At 42.3% G+C, this 21,317-nt stretch overlaps 1 protein-coding gene and 1 pseudogene across 6 annotated transcripts in view; both read right to left on the bottom strand.

Annotated features, from left to right (window-relative positions):
* Positions 1 to 21,317, bottom strand: part of ODAD2 (outer dynein arm docking complex subunit 2) — a 92,093-nt gene that overhangs the window by 56,279 nt on the left and 14,497 nt on the right. Inside the window, exons 1-9 of one of the 5 annotated variants that reach the window (XM_083704692.1) lie at positions 19,614 to 19,687; positions 17,086 to 17,116; positions 16,518 to 16,769; positions 14,426 to 14,583; positions 13,916 to 14,111; positions 12,948 to 13,054; positions 12,503 to 12,639; positions 11,272 to 11,388; positions 744 to 958 (exon numbers count right to left, since the gene is read on the bottom strand). In XM_083704692.1, coding sequence (XP_083560818.1) covers positions 744 to 958; positions 11,272 to 11,388; positions 12,503 to 12,639; positions 12,948 to 13,054; positions 13,916 to 14,111; positions 14,426 to 14,583; positions 16,518 to 16,741 — 1,154 coding nt within the window. In that variant the 5' untranslated portion in view covers positions 16,742 to 16,769; positions 17,086 to 17,116; positions 19,614 to 19,687. Of the gene's footprint in view, positions 1 to 743; positions 959 to 11,271; positions 11,389 to 12,502; positions 12,640 to 12,947; positions 13,055 to 13,915; positions 14,112 to 14,425; positions 14,584 to 16,517; positions 16,770 to 17,085; positions 17,117 to 19,613; positions 19,688 to 20,683; positions 21,053 to 21,317 lie in introns of those variants that run through there. The other 4 variants (XM_083704691.1, XM_083704694.1, XM_083704693.1 and 1 more) reach the window with 4 other exon arrangements.
* LOC310828011 (ethanolamine-phosphate phospho-lyase pseudogene) lies at positions 18,022 to 19,572 on the bottom strand (annotated as a pseudogene). Its single transcript has one exon. The product of its transcript is annotated as an ethanolamine-phosphate phospho-lyase pseudogene (transcript).

Genomic DNA, 21,317 nt, shown 5'->3' with positions numbered 1-21,317 from the left:
ATTAGTTTTTAAAACCTCAAAGTTCTTTAAAGCCCCCCCCCCCATTAATACAAATGCAGTGTGAGGGTGGGGCAAGAACTTAAATAAAGATTTGGACATCAAGGAGAGAGTGCAGTCCACAAACCTACTGAACTATTGGGAACCTGCAGATACGGACAATAACAGCATCCAGCACTGAGCCTAAGACATTCTGTTCTGACCATGACTTGGTTTGGCCTTGGTAGCTGGGCCATTTGTGTGTGTGTGTGTGTGTGTGTGTGTGTGTGTACACACACACTATCACAGCAGGGTTGAAAATCACACACATGGGCAATCACAGTAAACCTCCGGGAATAAAACATGTTTTTTAAAAAATAAAAGCAAAACAAAAATGTAGGACTATTTAATACTATGTACAACATTTTTCTTCTAGCTGGGCAAGTGAGAGAAGTCTCCCTGTGCCAGTACTACTGACCACAGAAGCAAGCTGATTATACTGAATTCATTTGGAAAGAGAACAATAAAATTCTGAGAAAAGGACCACAGATACTGCATTACTGGGGAGTACCGGTAGTATTTCCTTAAAATACTAAAATATTTCCTTAATATATATTTATCTCCTTATATATATGGGTGTTGCCCAGATCTTTTTAAAATAATACTTGAACTTTTTTGGGGGGGGAGTGTTAAAATCACATAGTGCTAATTATTTTTTTAAAAACCATTAATTTTAATTGGCAATATCTGTCAAAAGAATTACATACTCTCGGGAGCCAGGCATGCTCTTCCACTTAAGAGATGGTTCTAATTTCTTGCTCTCAGTAGGCTTGGTTTTTACATGAGGACTCTTAGGCTTCTCATATACATTCTTTTCTGCATAGTCGTAAAACTTTTGGGCTTGGCCATAATCATCTGCCTCAACCGCTTCCATATGTTGATAATGTTTTTCATACTTTGGTTCATCAAAAAAAGTATACTTCTAATAAGAGATGAAAATATTTGAGGGGAGGGGGGAGAACATCACATTTCCACATGAATAAAACATGCTGAAAAATTTGCAAGCTAAAGGAAATCTAGGAAGATTGGTTTTATAGGGTTTTTTTCTGTTGGCATATGAAAAATTCCAGCATTCCTCCTGGTTTACAAAGGGGGGGGGAATACAACCTCCCTATTAATCAACACAAGATTAAAAATTAAAAATTTAACATTTTTAAAAAGAAAAGATTATGATTGGTAAAATCTCAAAATGGCGGCAACCCAAAATGGATCTAATATTGACTTACTAAATATTAAGAATTTACGTAGATTAATATCCAGTTTTACAATGCAAAGTGGCTCACATGAGGAAAATATAAGGAATACGTTCAAAACAATGCACTTGAAACAAAGCAAAACAAAAACAGCAGAGGATTCAGCTGGAGCAGAAGCCCAGTGCAGCTGGTGTCAGAGAACTGCCTTGCAGGGGCCTTGAGAACAATTTTTGCTCCTAGTGAACAAGCCTAGGAGGCAGGGGAAATTTACCAAATGCAACTCGGAAGAAACGTTACTGAAAGGTTTAAAAGAAATTACCGTATTTTTTGCTCTATAAGACTCACTTTTTCCCTCCTAAAAAGCAAGGGGAAATGTGTATTGCATTAACTATTAAACAATCTATAGTGCATTGCCATCGGAATGGACAGTGAAAAATGTAAAAAGTGGAAAACCTCTAGTAAAGAAAGCTCGTGCATGTTATAGATTACGTATTTTGTGATCTATGCCGTAGGCTGCCCGGGGTCTATTGATGAAGGGCAGTTTATTGATGATGATATTCTCACAGTCGTACCTCAGCTCCTGACAATCGAAAACCAGAAATGACTGTTCTGGTTTTCAAACGTTTTTTGGGATGCCGAATGTCTGGCGTGGCTTCCGCTATTGTTTCCAGTGCGCCTGCACAGTCATGAACCAATCGGAAGCCACACCTTGGTCTCCGGATGTTTCAAAAGTCGAATGGACTTCCGGAACGGATTCTGTTCGACTTCCAAGGTACAGTGGTGCCTCGCAAGACGAAATTAATTCGTTCCGCAAGTCTTTTCGTCTTGCGAGTTTTTCGTCTTGCGAAGCACGGTTTCCCATAGGAATGCATTAAAAATCAATTAATGCGTTCCTATGGAAACCTCCTTCAGACCAGGTCCGGGGACAGTCTGTCCCCCGACCTCTTCTGAAGGCCGGTGGGGGGCGAAAGTCTTTGCTCCCCCCCCCCGCCTGCCTTCCCGGGACAGCGGAGACTTCTCCGCTGTCCCGGGGCGGTCTTAAAATGCTGGCCGGCGGCAGCGAAGCCTTAGCTGCCGTCCCCCAGCATTTTAAAAGCCCCTGGGACAGCGGAGACTTCCCGGGGCGATTTTAAAATGCTGGCGGGGAAGCAGCGCTGCCGCCCGCCAGCATTTTAAGATCACCCCAGACAGCGGAGAAGTCCTCCGCTGTCCCGGGGTTTTTAAAATGCTGGTGGGCGGCAGCGAAGGCTTCGCGGGCAGCAGCGCTGCCGCCCGCCAGCATTTTAAGATCACCCCAGACAGCGGAGAAGTCCTCCGCTGTCCCAGGGTTTTTAAAATGCTGGTGGGCGGCAGCGAAGGCTTCGCGGGCAGCAGCGCTGCCGCCCGCCAGCATTTTAAGATCACCCCAGACAGCGGAGACTTCTCCGCTCCCGGGGCGATTTTAAAATGCTGGCGGGCAGCAGCGAAGCCTTCGCTGCCGCCCACCAGCATTTTAAAAACCCTGGGACAGTGAAGGACTTCTCCGCTGTCTGGGGTGATCTTAAAATGCTGGCGGGCGGCAGCGCTGCTGCCCGCGAAGCCTTCGCTGCCGCCCACCAGCATTTTAAAATCGCCCCGGGAGCGGAGAAGTCTCCGCTGTCTGGGGTGATCTTAAAATGCTGGCGGGCGGCAGCGCTGCTGCCCGCGAAGCCTTCGCTGCCACCCACCAGCATTTTAAAATCGCCCCGGGACAGTGGAGGAATTATCCGCTGTCCCGGGGCGATTTAAAAGCCCCCGGGAAGGCAGGCAGGGGGGACAAAGACTTTCGCCCCCCACCGGCCTTCAGAAGAGGTCCTGGACCTCTTCTGAAGGCCGGTGGGGGGCGAAAGTCTTTGCTCCCCCCCCCCCGCCGCCTGCCTTCAAAAGCCATCCGGGATAGCGGGAAGCGCTTCCCTGCTATCCCGGACCGCTTTTAAAATGCTGGCGGTGGGGAGCAAAGCCTTTCGGCCCCGCCGGCCTTCCTGGACCTCTTCTGAAGGCCGGAGGGGGGGAAAGGCTTTGCTCCCCACCGCTAGCATTTAAAAGAGGTCCCCGGAGATTTCCCTATGGGCTTTCTTCTTGTGAAGCAAGCCCATAGGGAAATTCGTTTTGCGAAGCGCCTCCAAAACCGAAAACCCTTTCGTCTAGCGGGTTTTTCGTCTTGCGAGGCCTTCGTCTTGCGGGGCACCACTGTACAGCTGTATTATTATTATTCCTAATACACTTGTACTAAAAACACAACGGGACCTAGCAAGTTAGAGTCTCCATATAGGGGAGGCACTTGGATTATAACACCCCTCTCTCTAGCCTATACTAGATTTGGGAAGTGTTTGGCCTTCCAGATGTTGGTCAGCCCCCATCAGCCTCAGGCAGCATGGCCAATGGTCAGGTTTGATGGTAGCTGTAGTTCAACATCTGGAAGATCACCAGGCATAGGCAAACTCGGCCCTCCAGATGTTTGGGGGCTACAACTCCCATCATCCCTAGCTAACAGGACCAGTGGTCAGGGATGATGGGAGTTGTAGCCCCCAAACATCTGGAGGGCCGAATTTGCCTGTGTCTGGCCTACACAGTAGTTCCACTTGGATGACCGTACATTGGCTTAATAAATCAATAAACCACAATAAACCACAACAATCACAGCAACAGCAGCCTATTCACAGCACGCCTTTCAGGACACAAATCTTCCCAAGACTGTTTGCAAGTAGCATTAAACTACTTTTTTTAAAAGTACCCACAATAAGCATTAATAATATTTTAAATGTATATAAACAAGTCTTATGCTTGTGCTCAGCCCTTTCCCTCCTCACTTCTCAGCATGCTTCACTTATGCTGGGGTGTCTTCAATTAGCCATAATCTCCCATCACATCAGAAACCAAGTTCGGGGGGGGGGGGGAGCCAGGATTTTAAACCATATTTTGAAGTTGGTTTAGGGACTTGGCTTGTTCCAAACTTAGTGATGATATTCTCCCAGCTTGGATGTAATGGGAAACTAAGTGTAACTGAAGGCTTCCTGGTTTCACTTCGGCACAGCAAGAAAGATGCGAAGCGGTGGCATCTTCACAAACGAGGTCGTGGGAACTCTGTAAAATGCAGTGACTGAGGACTAAGTAAAATGTGATGTGAGACACATGTGCTACCATATCTACCAGCAGCCAAATGGTTTCCTCTCCACGTTGACTACTTCTGGGGAGTCTTCTGATATTGGCAAAAGGAACCATATTTCCTGGCACTGGAAAACTAATTAAATAATAATAATAATTCTGAAAATCTATAAAATACTCTGCCTGTATTTAGTTTTCAAACCGTTTTTCCCCAATACTACATTATACTGTTTATTGTGTTTTATTGGATTTCCTATCCCATCTAATATGCCATTATATATCTATAAGGAGATGCTTAAATATTTCCTAATGTTGAGTTACTGGGCTGCATGGACCTGCCTTCCTGGAAAATGACCTTGTCTGGGGACTGAATCCATGATCTTTCCCTCAGAGTCTAAGTAAAAAACATGAATTTACAATAACAATAACAATCTTTTGCATGGATTTTGACTACTGAGCAGACAGGCACTACTGTAGTCTCTATTTTTTTAAATTAAAAACAGAAAAAGAAAACATGTAGACATACAGAAATTTAGATTCTAACATGCGGCATAAAAGAAAAAAGAGAATACAAAGAAAAAATGGAGAAAAATAAACCACGTATATCCATCTCTTGCAGTGACAGCTAGAAAAAAACCAAGAAAAGATATGTCAATAAAGTAAAGAAGGGAACAGGCTTCAATTACTGGCTTCCTCTCATTATATTTTTCTTCTCTTTTTGTGTGCAGAAGTGCTATTTTACTATAAAAAATTGTGTGTGAGGGGGTTCTTTTCAAGAAAAAAAATTAAAGCACCTCCCACCTCTGCCAGTATAGAAACCAACACTGAGACAATTAAGAGAACCTATTCTAGGGTCAATGACTCATATTCCATCCACATTCATCAGAATACAATATAGGTAGAACCTGAACACAGGAAGCTCTTAGGTAAAGGCACATTTATAAACCACAAAAGCACATCCACCCATCCACATCTGCAACTGTGTTTCATTGTTCCCCAAAGCCCCAAATCAGATATGAATAAATATGGGGTGACAATATACAAAACACAGAAACACATCAGCTGATAATTATGTCTTCTGGATGCTTCCTCAAAGGAGGACTGGTGGAAAACGATGGATGGCTCTTGTGCCTTCCTTATGGTAGCCTTATGCTTTCTGCGGATTTGTTAATTTCAGTTAGGTCTAATTTCCCTTTTTTTTACATGGAGGTAATCTACCATTTTGTCACTGCAATTTCATTTATGTTTAACGTACAACACTTTTATTTTGTTAATAACACCTCATCTTTTTCACTTTGTTTTATATATTAGGAATATATTCCATTTAACCTGTGAGGACTGAAATGAATGCATCACATACTGTTTCAAAAGGAACTCAGTAAGCAGGTATGTTAGAAGAAGGCATAGACAACACACCATCAAGAAAATTTGCTTCTGTTTGCATTATTCATTATTGTTCTTCTCACATAGAAAGAAGTGATCTCTTGTTATCCATTGACTTTATCTGTGCTCTTTAATTAAAGCCTGAGGATATCAAGCTGTCCAACAGTAAAACTTGTTTACTGAAAACATTTAAAGCACTTTTCCAGCAGAGGCACACACATGGCTATTTGCTGTATAAAATACCGATTTAAGAAATAAAATGTTGCACTACAAAAAGTACTTCCATAAAAGGCATTAAGAGTTCTTGTGAAATGTTTAATATGCCCCAAAGAAACCATACAACCCAGGACATAAGTGGCAGCATAGAAGGGTGGTAAACTATCCATTCCTGAGACCGGAGTGTACAAAAATGAGACAGAAATAAGTTTATCATGTACTGTAAAATCAAGATAGTGAAGCTGCAATCCTAATCTCACTTATCCAGGATAAAACCCAACTGAATTCAATGGGGCATATTTTTTAGTATACATATTTAGGATCCCAGGCACAGATAGCTTTGCAATTGACCATTAGCTACTTCATTAACTAAGTTGCCACAAGAGTCTTTGTCGGTTCTGCTGCAAAACAGGGCTACTGCACCTCTGGAAATTCATTAACTTTGAAAAGGAACACACAGGGAAAGTGTTTAATTTGTAAATAACTGTTGATGTCCGAGATACACTATGCATATTTCTACATTGGTGGATGACAAAACAGAATAAATACTTGTGCAAAATAAAACAACTGCAGCAAAATGGAAAATACCAGATGAACGAGAAAATTAATGTCAGAGTGGACTGAGGCATGCTCGTACATCCTTATCAACAAGTAGGATTATTCTGGAAATATCCAGCCATTTTTGAGCTGCTCTTGTTTGCAATTAATGTGTTCAATTACAGCAATTAATTTCATTTCCAGCCAGATCCCTTGTCATCTTTTCCCCTAGGAAATAAAGCAAGAGACCCACTGAATGGTTACATTATATTTTTGCTCTGGTTTCTGCAAGTTTTATTTGCTCAGCCAGGGGAGGTGTAGCTTGATGATAACCCTGCACTTTATTTTTTTCAAGTTTGTACACGGTTGAAGTCAAAGGTGTCCTTACACCTGTAAGTGACAGGCATACTGTGCTCATGGAAGATCTATTTTAACCTTGTCCTAGGGGTCCCAATGGGACGCAGGTGGCGCTGTGGTCTAAACCACAGAGCCTAGGGCTTGCCGATCAGAAGGTCAGCGGTTCAAATCCCCGCGACGGGGTGAGCTCCCATTGTTCGGTCTCTGCTCCTGCCAACCTAGCAGTTTGAAAGCACGTCAAAGTGCAAGTAGATAAATAGGTGCTGCTCTGGCGGGAAGGTAAACGGCATTTCTGTGTGCTGCTCTGGTTCGCCAGAAGCGGCTTAGTCTTGCGGCCCACATGACCCAGAAGCTGTCTGCGGACAAACGCTGGCTCCCTCAGCCTATAGAGTGAGATGAGTGCCACAACCCCAGAGTTGTCCGCAACTCAACCTAATGGTCAGGGGTACCTTACCTTTAGGGGTCCCAGTTTGGCCCACAAGACTGTTTTCTCTAAGCAACACCCACCTGCCTCACAAATGATATCGGGGGGGGGGGGGGCAAAGGAACTATCAGAAGCATTCCAGTGGGCCCCTGGTTGTTTCTCTGCAAGCAGGGCCAAATACATGTCCTGCAAGATTTATTCCAATAAAATCTTTGGTTAAGTATGGGAGCCCTTCGGTTTTTATGCATTTCAAAACTGAATGATGCGGCTGGGGGCAGGGACAGAGAGAGAACCTCAGTACTCTAAGGTTCTACAGTCATACTTTCCAGTCATGCCCCCTTATTACAGTTCCTATTTCTTGTAGAGGGCAAAGGAGGCATCAAAATTTAGTTTTCCCCATCCTCCCAAGACTGCACAGTGCAGTATACCAGTTTGTTCCTTAGAGTACTCTTGTACACTTAAGGCACAACGTAGGAGAGGCAATCTGAATGCACGAACAAATCACACTCACTGGATCAACTCAGATTAGTCTGATGCATATGTAACTGGGCAAACAGCTGCAGTTTTTAACATCAGGATCAATAAATCTTGAAACGGAGTCCTCCCAGCACTCAGAAAGGTAATAGATATTATCCAGAGCATGGAAAATTTCAGACTAAGAGAATCTACAGCACAGAAGATGAGATTTTTAAGACTCCAAAAGGTCTCTCTTCTTCCTGTTCCTCTTAAATTGCATGAAATGTGCAAACAGGAGGCAGTTTTCTTACCATATGCTGTAAAGCAAAATTATTCCAGACCTCACATGGTGGAGTGACTCTCTGTATTTCTGGTCGACACCATATATAACTCTTAAATGTGTTGGGCTTCAACAATAAACAGCTCTTTCCCACTGTAATACTATCTTCTTCTTAATTATTTTTTTTTAATGTTTGATAGGAATTTAAAGCAGACCTAGCAGAAGCATTAGCTTCTCTGTCTTTTCTCACCAGTAATCCAAGCACCAGCCTCCCAGTGCCTGAAAGTATAAAGGCTAGTGTTTCTGGATGTATCTATAGCACACACATATATTCCATTTATACCAGGTTAACAGTCTGCAAAGAATCCCAAGACTGAATTCTAATTTTACGATACTGATGAGAATCCCCAGCATCTCCTCAAACACCTACAGCTTCCCGAAGAGAAAGCATAACTATTGAATTACTTTTAAGTTGGCACTGTGGATATACCGAGAACCTGGGTCTCTGTTCAGGAAAAAGAGAAGATGGGACTCTAGTTTTGAGTTTTTTTAAATATATAGCTCTAATGAAAGCAAGGAGGGTTGTCAGTTGCTTACCAAACATTCAGCGTGTGCTAGATTTGGAAGAGTATTTAGCAGAATATTCCTTATCTTACAAAAACTGTCAAGTGCTATTGGAAAGCCAAGGCAATTCTGAATGAATTATCTAGGCAACAAGTTGCAGCCTGCATTTTTTTACTTTAAAAATGCCCCTGGATTAAATTTGGGAGCTCCCAGTTTAATAAGGAAACAATATTGTCTCTGGTAAAATGGAGAGTCCAAATCTAAAATTTCTCCTCAGATTAAATATTGAAAAATACAGTTTTCAGGAACTAAGTGTCAATTTAAATAGGCTCTATATTTAAAGCAAATTTGCGGTTTTCACATCCTGCCATAAACCACTGAGTACAATGTTTCAGGATTCTTTAATATGTATCTGTTTACTGCAGCCTTGTGCTGCACTGAATGATGTCCCCAAATACAACAGCAGCTTTTAGGGGGGTGGAACTATGGAGGGAATGACAGCTAGGAGCCCGGTGTTCATGAGCATAACACCCTGTTGAAGCTGGCCATTAAAAAAAAGAAAACCTTAAAATGGTCGTGTCCCCCCCGCCAAACCGCAATCACTGAAAACCTGAAGACAGTAGTCTGCTATAAGAACTATATGACACTGTTAATTATAACCACTGTGTGAATTTTACTCTAAGGAATAAAATGTGTTTCTTATCCAGAGTAGCCAGGAATACTTAGATTTTAGAACTACTTAGCACGGTGGTAACACATGCTGTGTGAGCTGGAAACACCCCGACTGTGTCTGACGTTTAAACCAAAGACAATTCTTGTAAAAGGAGAAATATTCCTTTTATTCAAATCATAAGGGGCAAAGCTAAAAAGAGGAATGGTTTTGATCATTGAATGCACTGTCAAAGACAGTTGACCTTTTTCATTAAAATACGGTATTTTCCTGCTTTAAGAATTGGACGTCTGCTCAAAGAGAAACCATGTGTAGGACTCTAAAGGAAGAGCAGCAGCTATTTGCCAATTGCTGCAATCCTAGGCAAGCCATGGAAATAAGTTGATATAGCTTCCAAAGAAATGTGCTTAGAATCTGGGTGAAAAGTCCAGAACCAATGCAAGGTATATTGGCAGAAGTCCAGGCTTACAAAAGAGAGACCCCCTTCAACAACTTGTTTATCTGACCTACACATGCACACACTGCCTTTGTCGATTTAGGGGAAATTGATGGAAGAGAAGCCACCGTCATGAGAGACCGAGACATGCCCACCGAGTGTCCCTGCTGACACTTGTCCCTGTCTCGCTCTATCTGGAGCTCTGGTGGAGCAGGTTCAGCCTCTCCCCAGCCAGCCTTGTGTGTGCCTGTGAGTTAGGTGTCCCATGTGGCACGAACCAAGCTGGTGAAAGGCTGCTTGGCCTCTCTTGGAGCAACAGCTCCCCACTCACCCCAGCCCCCTTCCTTCCATGAGCAGCAAAGGCCCCCAATGCTTGGAGCCAGAAACCTCATTTGCCACTTCTTGCTTCCTGGCCTGGGGTGGCCCCCAAAGGTGAGAGACCCCCCCCAAGGTGTGGAAGTCAGGGAGAGGGGAGTGGCAGTGCAGATTCGAAGGCAAAAACTGTAGACCTGGCAACATCTTTAGGAAGACTTACAGTGAGAGGCAGGCAAAGTTTCTGCCAAAAACTGCCCTGTGAGAAGAGTCTTCTTCTTAACTTGATAGTCTTTATTTTGCTTTATTTGTTGTTGTTTTTTTAAAAGGATTTAAATGTTACTTGTATGCTGCCTCAGAAAGCAGCATACTTGTCTTCTGAAATATGGGATGTAAATAATTGTAATAAGGATAATCAACCATTTTTCAGTGCACAAAATCCCAGCAATTTTTTCCAATAAGCCACAATAAGCCTTTGACCAGGGATCAGCAAACCTTTTCAGCAATGGGCTGGGTTCACTGTCCCTCAGACCTTGTGGGGGGCCAAACTATATTTTTTTGGGGGGGGTGAATGAATTCCTATGCCCCACAAATAACCGAGAGATGCATTTTAAATAAAAGCACACAATCTACTCATGTAAAAACATGCTGATTCCCGGACCGTCCGCAGGCCGGATTTAGAAGGTGATTGGGCCAGATCCAGCGTCCAGGCGTTAATTTGCCTACCCATGCCTTTGACTAAGGCTAAGTATATTCAATCTAAAGAGCTCTTTTCCTGCTCTCACCTTCTTTAGTTGGAAGTCAAGGGACTATATTACACACTTAGGTAACAATTACTTTTTAGAATTGTTTGCATAACTTGTAGTTCTACTATTTTGAACACTGTGCTTTTATCCTACGCTTTTGGAAACTCAGATTTCATTCATAATGGAAAATAAAACCAGCTCAATTCTGCAAAAAGGTATATAGAAACAGATAAGTCACTAAGACTTCAATCCTATACCCTTGTACCTTGAAGCAAACCCCAATGAACAACTATGAAATATATGATTGTATGGTAAAACTTATTTCCATATCCCTGTAAGCCAATCATTTCTAATATTTTGTGTTTCTGTGTATGTGCTGCTACCACTTTGGGGTGTTGCTGCTGCTGTTGTTTTACAATCAGTGCATAAATTTTATGGAAAAATAAATAAATACCATCCTAAACATAAAAACAATTCAGCTGTGTATCTCTGCAAACTGTTATGACAGGTTATTGGGGAGTAAGTCTGAAATGCATACCTGTTTAGCCATGTTTTCTACAAATGTTGCTGATCTTTCCCTTAAAAACGTGACAAGATCTTTGTATATGTCACTCATTCTCTCGTAATTGATTTCATTCTTCTCTTTTTCCCTTCCCTGTAAAAAAAGGAGTACTTTACTTACTTCCCAGTCTTGCATAATCTCACAACCAAAAGGTTTCAGTCATCAGAATCATAGACTTACAGTGAAATCCTATGTCTATCTGAGACATAAGTTCTGTTGAGTTCAACAGGACTCCCTAATATAGGTGTTCAGGATTCCAGTCCTTGCCTTGAAATAATTCAGTGCGGTTCAGACCACACTGCCTTGAAATTGCTCATGAGGCTGAAGGTGAGTGCAAGTTGCTCAACACGACACTCAGTGCAACATCAGTCCACTCTTTTCTCTCATTTGCTACAGTTTATCTCAGCAGTATCATTCATTCATTCATTTCAACAACTATTTCTGAGAGTTTACATGTATCTTCTTGATAACTCATTATTGTAATCAGAGAGCAATTTGTTTCCTAATTTATAAACTGAGGTATAAAAAGCGTAACATTAAGAACAACAAAAATGTAAAGCATGCAGGAGGTGAAATAAGCATTAAAACATCCATGTGCTGAATTAATTTGGTATTTGAAAGCCTCCCTAATTTTAAAAAAGCTGGAAATTACTCATGTTGGATAGCATGACGTGGACCTTTAAACATGGGGGAGCATTAGTTTGAGATACACATTCTCAACCGTTTGGAAATATAAGCCTAAATAGATGAGTCACTGAGCACTTTCTTTGGTACAGTCCTTTTTCAACCTGTGTAAAGGCCTTCAAACATGGCTCTCCTAATTATTTTATTGAAATTTTGTGCTTTAAAAAAAAAACTTATATTGTACATATTTTTTGGAAACATTCCGCCTCTCCCAAGTTTGTCACATGCCCCCTGGTTGAGAAACACTGATCTAGGTTAACTGACCTGTTCCCATTACAGATAGGTAGCCGTGTTGGTCTGCCATAGTCAAAACAAAAAAAATTCCTTCCAGTAGCACCTTAAAGACCAACTAAGTTAGTTCTTGGTATGAGCTTTCGTGTGCATGCACACTTCTTCAGATACCTGTTCCCATGTTTGGTTCAGAACTGGCTGCCCATAGACAAATGCAACTAATCTGAAGTTTTGGCATGTTCTTAAATATAAATGTCATCAAGGTTTACTCTTGTATATAAGTATTACTTACTCCATTTAAAAATACTCCTGCCGTGCTGCAAGTGACGTACATAAGATCTGTGTCAACTGGTTTAATGGCCAAATAGCAAATTTCTCCATGGACTTGTCTCCAAGGTGGGGCACGGCATCCATTTGAAAATTCATAGTCTGTAATCAAACAACAGCAATGTTTAGCCCATATCTGTAATGTAATTGACTAGCAAAGAGGCATGAAATCATTTAATTAAAATAGTAAATATTGTTAGTATTAATACAAATGAAGAGTGAAATCCTGAGATATTTCATCAGTCACTTTGGAGCCCTTAAAGAAGGACATGAGGGCAAAGGCAGAGTGAAATTCCTGCTGAATGGATGCTGATAAGGCATCTGACAATATAGGCACTAATATACTAGCCTATATTTTCAATGACTGTGCAATTACAAAACATGATATGGATAAAAAGTAGAGTTTGGACCTGATGTATATTCCAGTGATTCAAGGACTGCATCTTCTTTTGCTCCCGAGAAACGTTTAAGGAGTTCTATTTCATTTTTCACAACAGCTGGAGTTAACCTCACTTCTCTGTAATTAGAATAAATGAGTTATATTCTAATAGTCAAGCAGATATTTATAGTATTAATGGGGAAGAAAGAAAATGTTGGTTTTTTCTTAAACCAAGGCTTCCAAATGGACCCTTAATATACCAAACAAGGCCATTCAGCTGTTGCAACCAGGTCACTAGCGACAGTGTTGTTGTTCTTAAATTTAATTACATTTTTCTCGGAAAGGGCAAATCTGGATCTAATGGAAAGTTTGAAATCATATAGGTTTCTGTGGCCTTGGGCACTATATACTGCTCTCTCAATTCTGTGGATCTCTACAGCTGGCATTCAGAGTCATATTGTTCCTCATACTGTAGGTAATATATAACCAGCATTAGTAGCCATTGGTAGCCTAATCATACGTGAATTTGTCAGATCCCTTTCTAAAGCTGTACAAAGCTACTACTATATCATGTGGGAGTGGATTCAGTTGTTTAGAAATAATTCATTTTGTATGTCCTGAACTTATCTTAAGATCATAGCCACGTGCACATATTTGTACTCCAAGATTATAGAAAACATTAAAGATATTTTCATACCTTTTATTTTTGCAAACCTGAAAAAATCCCTTTCAAATTACTTGGGTTTCAAATTAATAAAGTTAAGTGTAAAACCTTCTTTGCTAAAACTAGTGGTTTTTTCTGAGGGTACGCAAGGGAACGCAGTAGTGGCACCTCCCCCCATGTTAAAAGTATGACTCTTACTATAACATCTTACATATCTTACATAAAGGAGGTCTGCATGAGAGGTTTAGGTTTTGGCATGATAAAGTGGAATATATATATATATATATATATATATATATATATATAGTAACAAATACTATCTGAAATACACTCACTGTGAAATCTGTTTTAAAGAGCTATTAAGTAGTTGCATATCCAGTTGCTGGAGAAGTAAGGAAATCTTCATTTTCATTTCATTATCAGAAGCCTCTTCTTTTTTCATTTTGTCTAGTAAACGAAGCATGGACATATCCTCTCCTTCAATTGTCCCATAACCGGGGCCAAGAATTTTCACAATGGGATCTCTATTGGCTGTAAAGAATTTATAGTAGTGTAAGAAACTCAGATAAACATCACACCAGGAAGTTAACAGGCAAAGTTCACATGAAATAACTTTGCATGAATAGCACAGGGTAATGTTTTTAATAGGCCTGAAGGTTACTCAATTTTAAAATAGTTTTTGACTTTACAAAGATAACTATGGGATTCCCCTCACAGTTAGTCCTTGTTATACTTTATATTCTTTTTAAGGCAGGAAAAAGGCAAAACATGGATGGGGTCAAAAAAGCTGCATCCCTGTATGGTTGAGAAGCTTCCAGTTGTGTGGGCAAATAAGTCTTGAATACCTTCAAGGCATGCACGAGTTTCTTTTAGGCATTTTTCTCCAGCGACATGTAGCAAACGAGATAGTTGCGCAAAACTGCGAATGCTGATAGTTGATCCTTTGAGCAGGAGCAGTGGCTGCCCATCTTTGTCTAATTCTTGAGACTTAGCTGTTTTTTCACTGGTAGAATAAAACAACAACTTAATATGCAAGAATTCACAACAACTGGATTTATTTTTTTAACAGGCCACACCTATGAAAACCATTTTATAATAAAGCATACATAGCATTGGAAAAAATTGTGAGAGAGACCTAAAGTTGTGATATGAACAACAGGGAAAAGTGACATTGAAAAGATTAAAACTTATGCCCACCCCAGTTCACCTTCACACAAACCATGTAGGTTGAAGGTGGACTTCCTATGTGATAGCACATCTCCTTCCAGTCTACAAGAATATTTCCAGAGACAATGTCAGCTTTAATCATATGTTTGTAAATTGCTGAGATGTTACAGGTATTCACTTAGCAGTTGTAATACAGCAATTGCTAGTAAAATACTCACCATTATGATTGTGGGGAAGGGGGAACATAAGAGAGGACTCATGTATTAGCACTTGGAAGCACAATGTATCTGTGTCTGGTATATTATCTGAAGAGGGTTATATGGAGGCCTCCCAGGGACATGCTCTATCCTCATCTCAGGAGTCTCAAATGCACAACACTTCACTTTTCCCATGGGAGTGAGACCAGGTTTCAAATCCCCACTTGGCCCCCGGGTGACCTGGGGCCAGTCAGTGCCTCTTGGCCTAACTAACCTATCTCACAAGGTTGTGGGGATTAAATGATGATGAGCAGAAAACTATGTATGGCACCTTGAAATTCTTGGAGAAAAAGGTGGGCTATAAATACAATCAATGAGTAAGATGCCTAGTCACTTATATCAGAGATGACAGAAGAGATTTGCCAGGGAGTACCTTAAGGGCAGTGGGTGGTGCTGTGGTCTAAACCCCAGAGCCTAAGGTTTGCCGATCAGAAGGTTGGCGGTTCAAATCCTCGCAACGGGGTGAGCTCCCATTACTCGGTCCCTGCTCCTGCCTACCTAGCAGTTCAAAAGCACGTCAAAGTGCAAGTGGATAAATAGGTACCGCCCTGGCAGGAAGATAAACAGTGTTTCCGTGCGCTGCTCTGGTTCGCCAGAAGCAGCTTAGTCATGCTGGCCACATGACCCGGAAGCTGTACGTCGGCTCCCTCGGCCGATAAAGCGAGATGAGCGCTGCAACGCTCGGCCACGACTGGACCTAATGGTCAGGGGTCCCTTTACCTTTACCTTAAGGGCAAAGGTTAAATGTGCATCTTGCCCCATTCCCTGTGATCCGTTTCCTAGGAGGTGTATGTTTTCCCTTTACTAGCGGTCTTGTACATTCCAGTTGACTTTTCCACAGAATGTAATGGGAATGAAACCCACTGTTATCTGCATAATTTGGCTAGTCCGGTCTGGGTTGCACCTCTTCTTCTTTCTACCATAGAAGTCTACCAAGGAACTGTGGTTTACTGTGACATACAAGCCAGGCCACTGCATCTCCTGGATGTACTGCACACAATACAAAAATTGCAAGAGTGATGCAAGTTGTTTAAAAAGAATGTAGGAGGAGTATTCAAGAGGCAGAGGGATTAAAACTTGCTTCGGACAATGCTTTCTACCCTTCAGATACCTATGGGTACAACAGAGCCAAAGTTAAGATTTGTGTTCTATTGCATCAATGACAGACAAAGTGCTTAACATTGGTTGGAATATCCCCTTTGCTATTACTACAAGAATTGGTGAGCTTTTGTCACCATGAATCTATGCACAGGCTTGTGAAATCTATTGAATTCCGGATGGTGTGAAAATTTAAGTGCAAAGTAATAGAAGGAGGTTCCAAAGGGGTGGAATGGGAAGTTACAAATCACAACATAATGTTTTCCATTCTGTCTACTTCCTACAGTATCTATACACAGAAAGCAAGAAATGTTGATATGTGATAAAGGAGTGATAAAGAACAATAACCTTAATGGGCAGGCTTCACTTTTTATACTTACATTATTTCAGAAATGGTCATTGACCTTGGTCTTACCTGACTTCATAGCCTGACTCAAACATTGAAGGCTCTAGTTTTGTCTGCCATTCAAGTGGTTCCTTAAAGACAAAGGCAGCTTCTTGAGGATGTTTGTTGCTAAAGCTTTCTGTAAACTTAATGATTTCATTCAAAAGTGATTCATTCAGTGGTGTGATTTCCAATGTTCCTTTTCCAGAACCAGCGGCAGTCCACTGAGCTGCTCTTGTCAATGCTACTCCCATGGCGTAGGCTCATCCCAGGGTCCTTTCCCTTGACAAAAGGAATATAGAAAACAAAAACTTAGCAATATATTTTGCATATAGAACTACACCAGGGTCCAATGAAGATAGATTTTGCTGTTGCAGCAAAAATGCAAGGTAAGGTGGCAAGTCTTAAGGCAGGGGGGACAAAGCCATGCACATCTCCTGTCATGCAATCCTCTCAAAACTGCTTACTACTAGATTTTATAAATGCAGTAATCCCTAGTCCTGCAGAATCCCAGCACACTCTGTAAAGGGTATTGATAGCTGTATGAGAGAATTTTAGCCCATACAGCTTTTCTCAGCTGCACTTGTACACATTTTACCTGGCTCAATTTCCTCTTCTCCGTAGTTTTTTTTTTTTTTTTTTAGGTTAAACATAGCTTCATTTTTTTTTGGAATAAACAAGAGTTTCTAGTAAATGGAAAACAAACCGGTGTCCTAACAGAGTTCATAAACAACACTGATAACAGCAGAGATACAACCGACAAATATAGACCAAGAAGGCATACTGTCTAAATACAGCAGTGCTTTAAAGTTTTCATTTTCAATATAGTTAATACTGTACAATTAATAATTATTATAAAATCTTTGTCATTGAATATTACAACATTGCTCCAGTGTGCATCCCTATCTGGAAGGGGAAATTGTGTGTGGAAATAGGTGCTGTGTATGCTCCCTTTAATATTTTTTTTTTTAAAAATCTGAATTTCCATTTGAATGTGGGATTGGACTCACTCCCATCTCCACCAATGGTGCAACCCGACACATTCAGGAAGCAAGCTGCACTGAGTTCAGTGGAACTTACTCCCATGTAAATGTGGAGAGGGTGGCAGCCTAAGAAGCTGATTGGCAGGTTTCCGTGGAACACTATTGGTTGTTCCATGTGTCCTCTGTTGGATTGCATGCGAGATTTACAAGATAACATTTCTATATATTTCAGCATTGGCATGAATTACCCCACCAGAAAGTTGCACAGTATAACAAATAAACCATTAAAACATGGGAAAATTATTAAAATCTCAATACTGAACACTGAGATTCCAAAAGGACAAAGACACATCAGTCAGTGACTGCCAGTCAGTTAGACATCTGAAACAAATGAGGCCATGCTACCCTTGTACTGTGGCTGCAAAGCATAATGCTCCAAATTTATACCATAAGTAAATGGACGCTTCATCATAGTGTATAACTAGCCAATATTCTTACCAATTATTGCACACACCCATTCATCCTTAAACAAACCCAACTGTACATAGTGATTCTTATTTATAGAATTTTCTTTTCATGTCCTGATCCTTTTGCAAGGCACTGTGTTGTTTTCAGCATAAAATCCTTTTTTTTTTGTCTGCAGGCACTTCCATTGATATGGCTTATGCTTTCGTTGATGCATTCCAGCTGGGAGCTCCCATCTGTGGGCATTTTTCTTTTACTCTGTACACTTGTTGGTAATTCATCTCTGGTCCTGTTTATTGTTGAATCTTCTAAATCTGTGAGGATCTCATCAATCTGATCAACTACAAACTTTGCATCTTCCATAGTGAAGCACATGGGTGGCTTAAATTTCAAGATGTTTCGATAAGGTCCATCAGCACTCAGAAGAATCCTCCGTTCTTTCAGCTTGTAGATAATATGCTGGGCCTCAGCAGTGGCAGGCGTTCTCTTTTGTCGATCCTTCACAAGATCCACTCCAACAAACAAACCAACACCTCTGACATCTCCCACCAGTGGATGCTTTTCTTTTTGTTCCTTCAGTAGTCAAGTGAGATAGTTTCCAACACGTGTGGCATTCCCTTGGAGATCTTCTTTTTCTATAACGTCCAAAACAGCCAGTCCAATTGCACAGGATACTGGGTTGCCCCCAAACGTATTGAAGTACTCCAGTCCAGAGGCACCAAAAGCTTCCGCAATCTCTCTGATGGTAACTACACAAGACATGGGATGGCCATTGTCAATTGGCTTCCCCATAGTGACAATGTCAGGCACAAAGTCTTCGCCTTGTAGCTGGAATCCCCAGAATTTTTTTCCAACTTGACCAAAACTGACCTGGACTTCATCAGCTATGAAAACTCCACCCGCTTTGTGGACAGTGTCTGCCACTTTCTGGAAATAGCCTGCAGGTGGAAATACTTGGCCTCCGCAACTCTGCATGGACTCAGCAATAAAGGCTGCAATCTTGCGGCCGTTCTTCTGAGCCTCTTCAATTATCCTCTTCACATCATCGGCATAAGCGCTTCCTGGGTCTGAATGGTCCTCTCTATATTTTCCTCGGTATATATCTGGTGAAGGAGCCACATGTACAAATTCCTTTTTGGCCTCTTTCCCCAGTTGATTAAACTTATATGGACTGATGTCAATCAGCGATGTAACATGGCCGTGATAAGCATGGTCAAGTGTAATCACGTCTTGGTGGCCCCTGTATTGGCGGACCAGGCGCAAAGCGAGATCATTTGCTTCAGATCCAGAGTTCACAAAGTAGCAAACAGAGAGAGGCTCTGGGAGGGTCGCAGTGAGACGCTTGGCATACTGGACCAGATTGTCGTGCAGGAAGCGAGAATTGGTGTTGAGTAACTCCATCTGTTTCACCGCAGCCTTGACCACATCTGGATGGCTGTGTCCAACATGTGCTACGTTGTTAATACAGTCCAAGTATTTTTCTCCATTCTCATCAAACATGTACTGCCCATGGGCACACACAATCTTAATGGGGTCCTTAGCAAAGAAGACCTTGCACGAGGGCCCGATGTGCTTCTTCCGCAACTCCAGCGTCTCTGCCTTGCTGTACATCTCCATCGTGCCTGCGCTCTCTCTGCTGCCCTGGGGATCTCGCCCTGCGCTCTTCTCCGCAGTTTTTAAACACACAGGTCTGCTTTTTTTTGCACCTAATGCACAGGATGCCATTACCACACAAAAGCAGCGAGGCTGGTTACTGATAGACTTGCCATATGTCAGGAAAATTCCTGACATGTCCCAGCTTTCGGGTGTAAAAATGGCATCAGGCGGGAACATTGCCAAATCGGCAAAATGTCAGGGGAAGCCCTGGATGTATGGCAATGCAATGGAAAAAGCAGTGGAAACAGCTCCAAAACCTCCCCTATTTTGGGGGCAGCAACTTTGCGGGTGTCGGGAATTTTATTTTTTGAAATATGGCAACCCAAGTTACTGAACTTCAGGTTGAGCTGGGAACTGAACGTGGGTCTTCCCATTCTAAAGCCTTTTTTTAAAAAGGTAAGAAAACCCAGCACTTGTTATAGCAAAGTACAATCAACCATGGACTTGGAAACTGATAACGAAAGTGGGCAAAATGTAAGTCACCACCAAAAAACAACAACAAAAAACCATTTGTAGGGGGTTCCGTCTCCAAATTATCCAAAAATTTAATCTTCAACTAGTGGTTCAGGAACTACTGCTGGGTCACAACTGGCCGAAGGCTGGCTCATAAGAATCACACCACCCCTCCAGAATAAATAGCAAATCAAGTGTAATTAAGAAGTGGATCCCCAAACACATGTTGCATTGGGGCAAAAGCTCTCTCCTGGGTCTGAAAAGGCTGAAGACGACCACTGTTCTAAATAACAGCCAATCTCTTTAGGACAGTCAAGGATCAGCATTCAGAAAAGAAGCTTAGTAAAGATATATATAAAACCATAATGAGCAAGACAAGAGAGAGGACTAGTAACAACAAAATCACTAGCAGTAACCTAGAATTTCGTTCTCTACACCTGTTGCTTCATAGCACGATGCAGTTGCTGGCAATTTCATGGCTATGGTTTTCTGGTTTAGCTAAAAGGACAGGGGATGATGATGGGTGCAAGAGCCCAGTTGCGAGACGGGTGCTCCCTAAACATTCCCCCACCCACCCAAACACCCACCCACCACTGGCTGAGGAAAAAGGGGGTGCTGAGCAGGCCCCCGCTTGGATACCTTCAGGAAGATGAGGAACAGCTATATAAATGCACACACACAAGTATCTGTGGCCACGCAGTCCCGGTTCTCCTTATCCAGGGCTGAGCTAGATCCGCGGAGGCCCCTCGGGGACAGCAGTCAGGCGACCTGGACCAGAAACAAGGCGGGGGCACCAAGCCCGCGGCTCCTTCGCCGCCCTTCGTTCCCCGACCGACCGAGCCGAGCCGCTTCCGGATTCTTCCTCTGCGACCCTCGCAGGTGCCGCCGCCGCCGCCGGAGAACAAGCGCGGCGTGGTTGCCATGGAGACCGGAGGGACCAGAGGCCTCCTGTTGCTAGGAGACTTCCGTCAACAAAGGCAGGCGCCTCCTTCCCCGCCATTCCTCGGCGGGGGGTTCCTCCTAAAAGCACCGCCCTCCCGAAGGGGAGGGACGCATCTGTGGCAACGTGGGGGTCCCTTTCCTCGACTGGCTGCCCGAGACGTCAATCGTCTCGCCCACCACCCTCCCCGCCAACCACGTGGCGCGCACACGCTGTACTGCAGGGAATCTCAAAGTCGTGTTTTATTTTTGTTTTGAGAGGGTGGCCGCCTTTTTTATTCTTTCTGTTGTTAAATGACTGGGCATCATTCAGAAGCCCTTGTCGCAGGTCCTC

Source organism: Podarcis gaigeae (assembly GCF_964106915.1).
Source record: "Podarcis gaigeae genome assembly, chromosome: 12".
NCBI classification, from domain to species: Eukaryota; Metazoa; Chordata; class Lepidosauria; order Squamata; family Lacertidae; genus Podarcis; species Podarcis gaigeae.
Note: the sequence above shows the minus strand (reverse complement) of the source record. Positions and strands in the feature narration are given on the sequence as shown.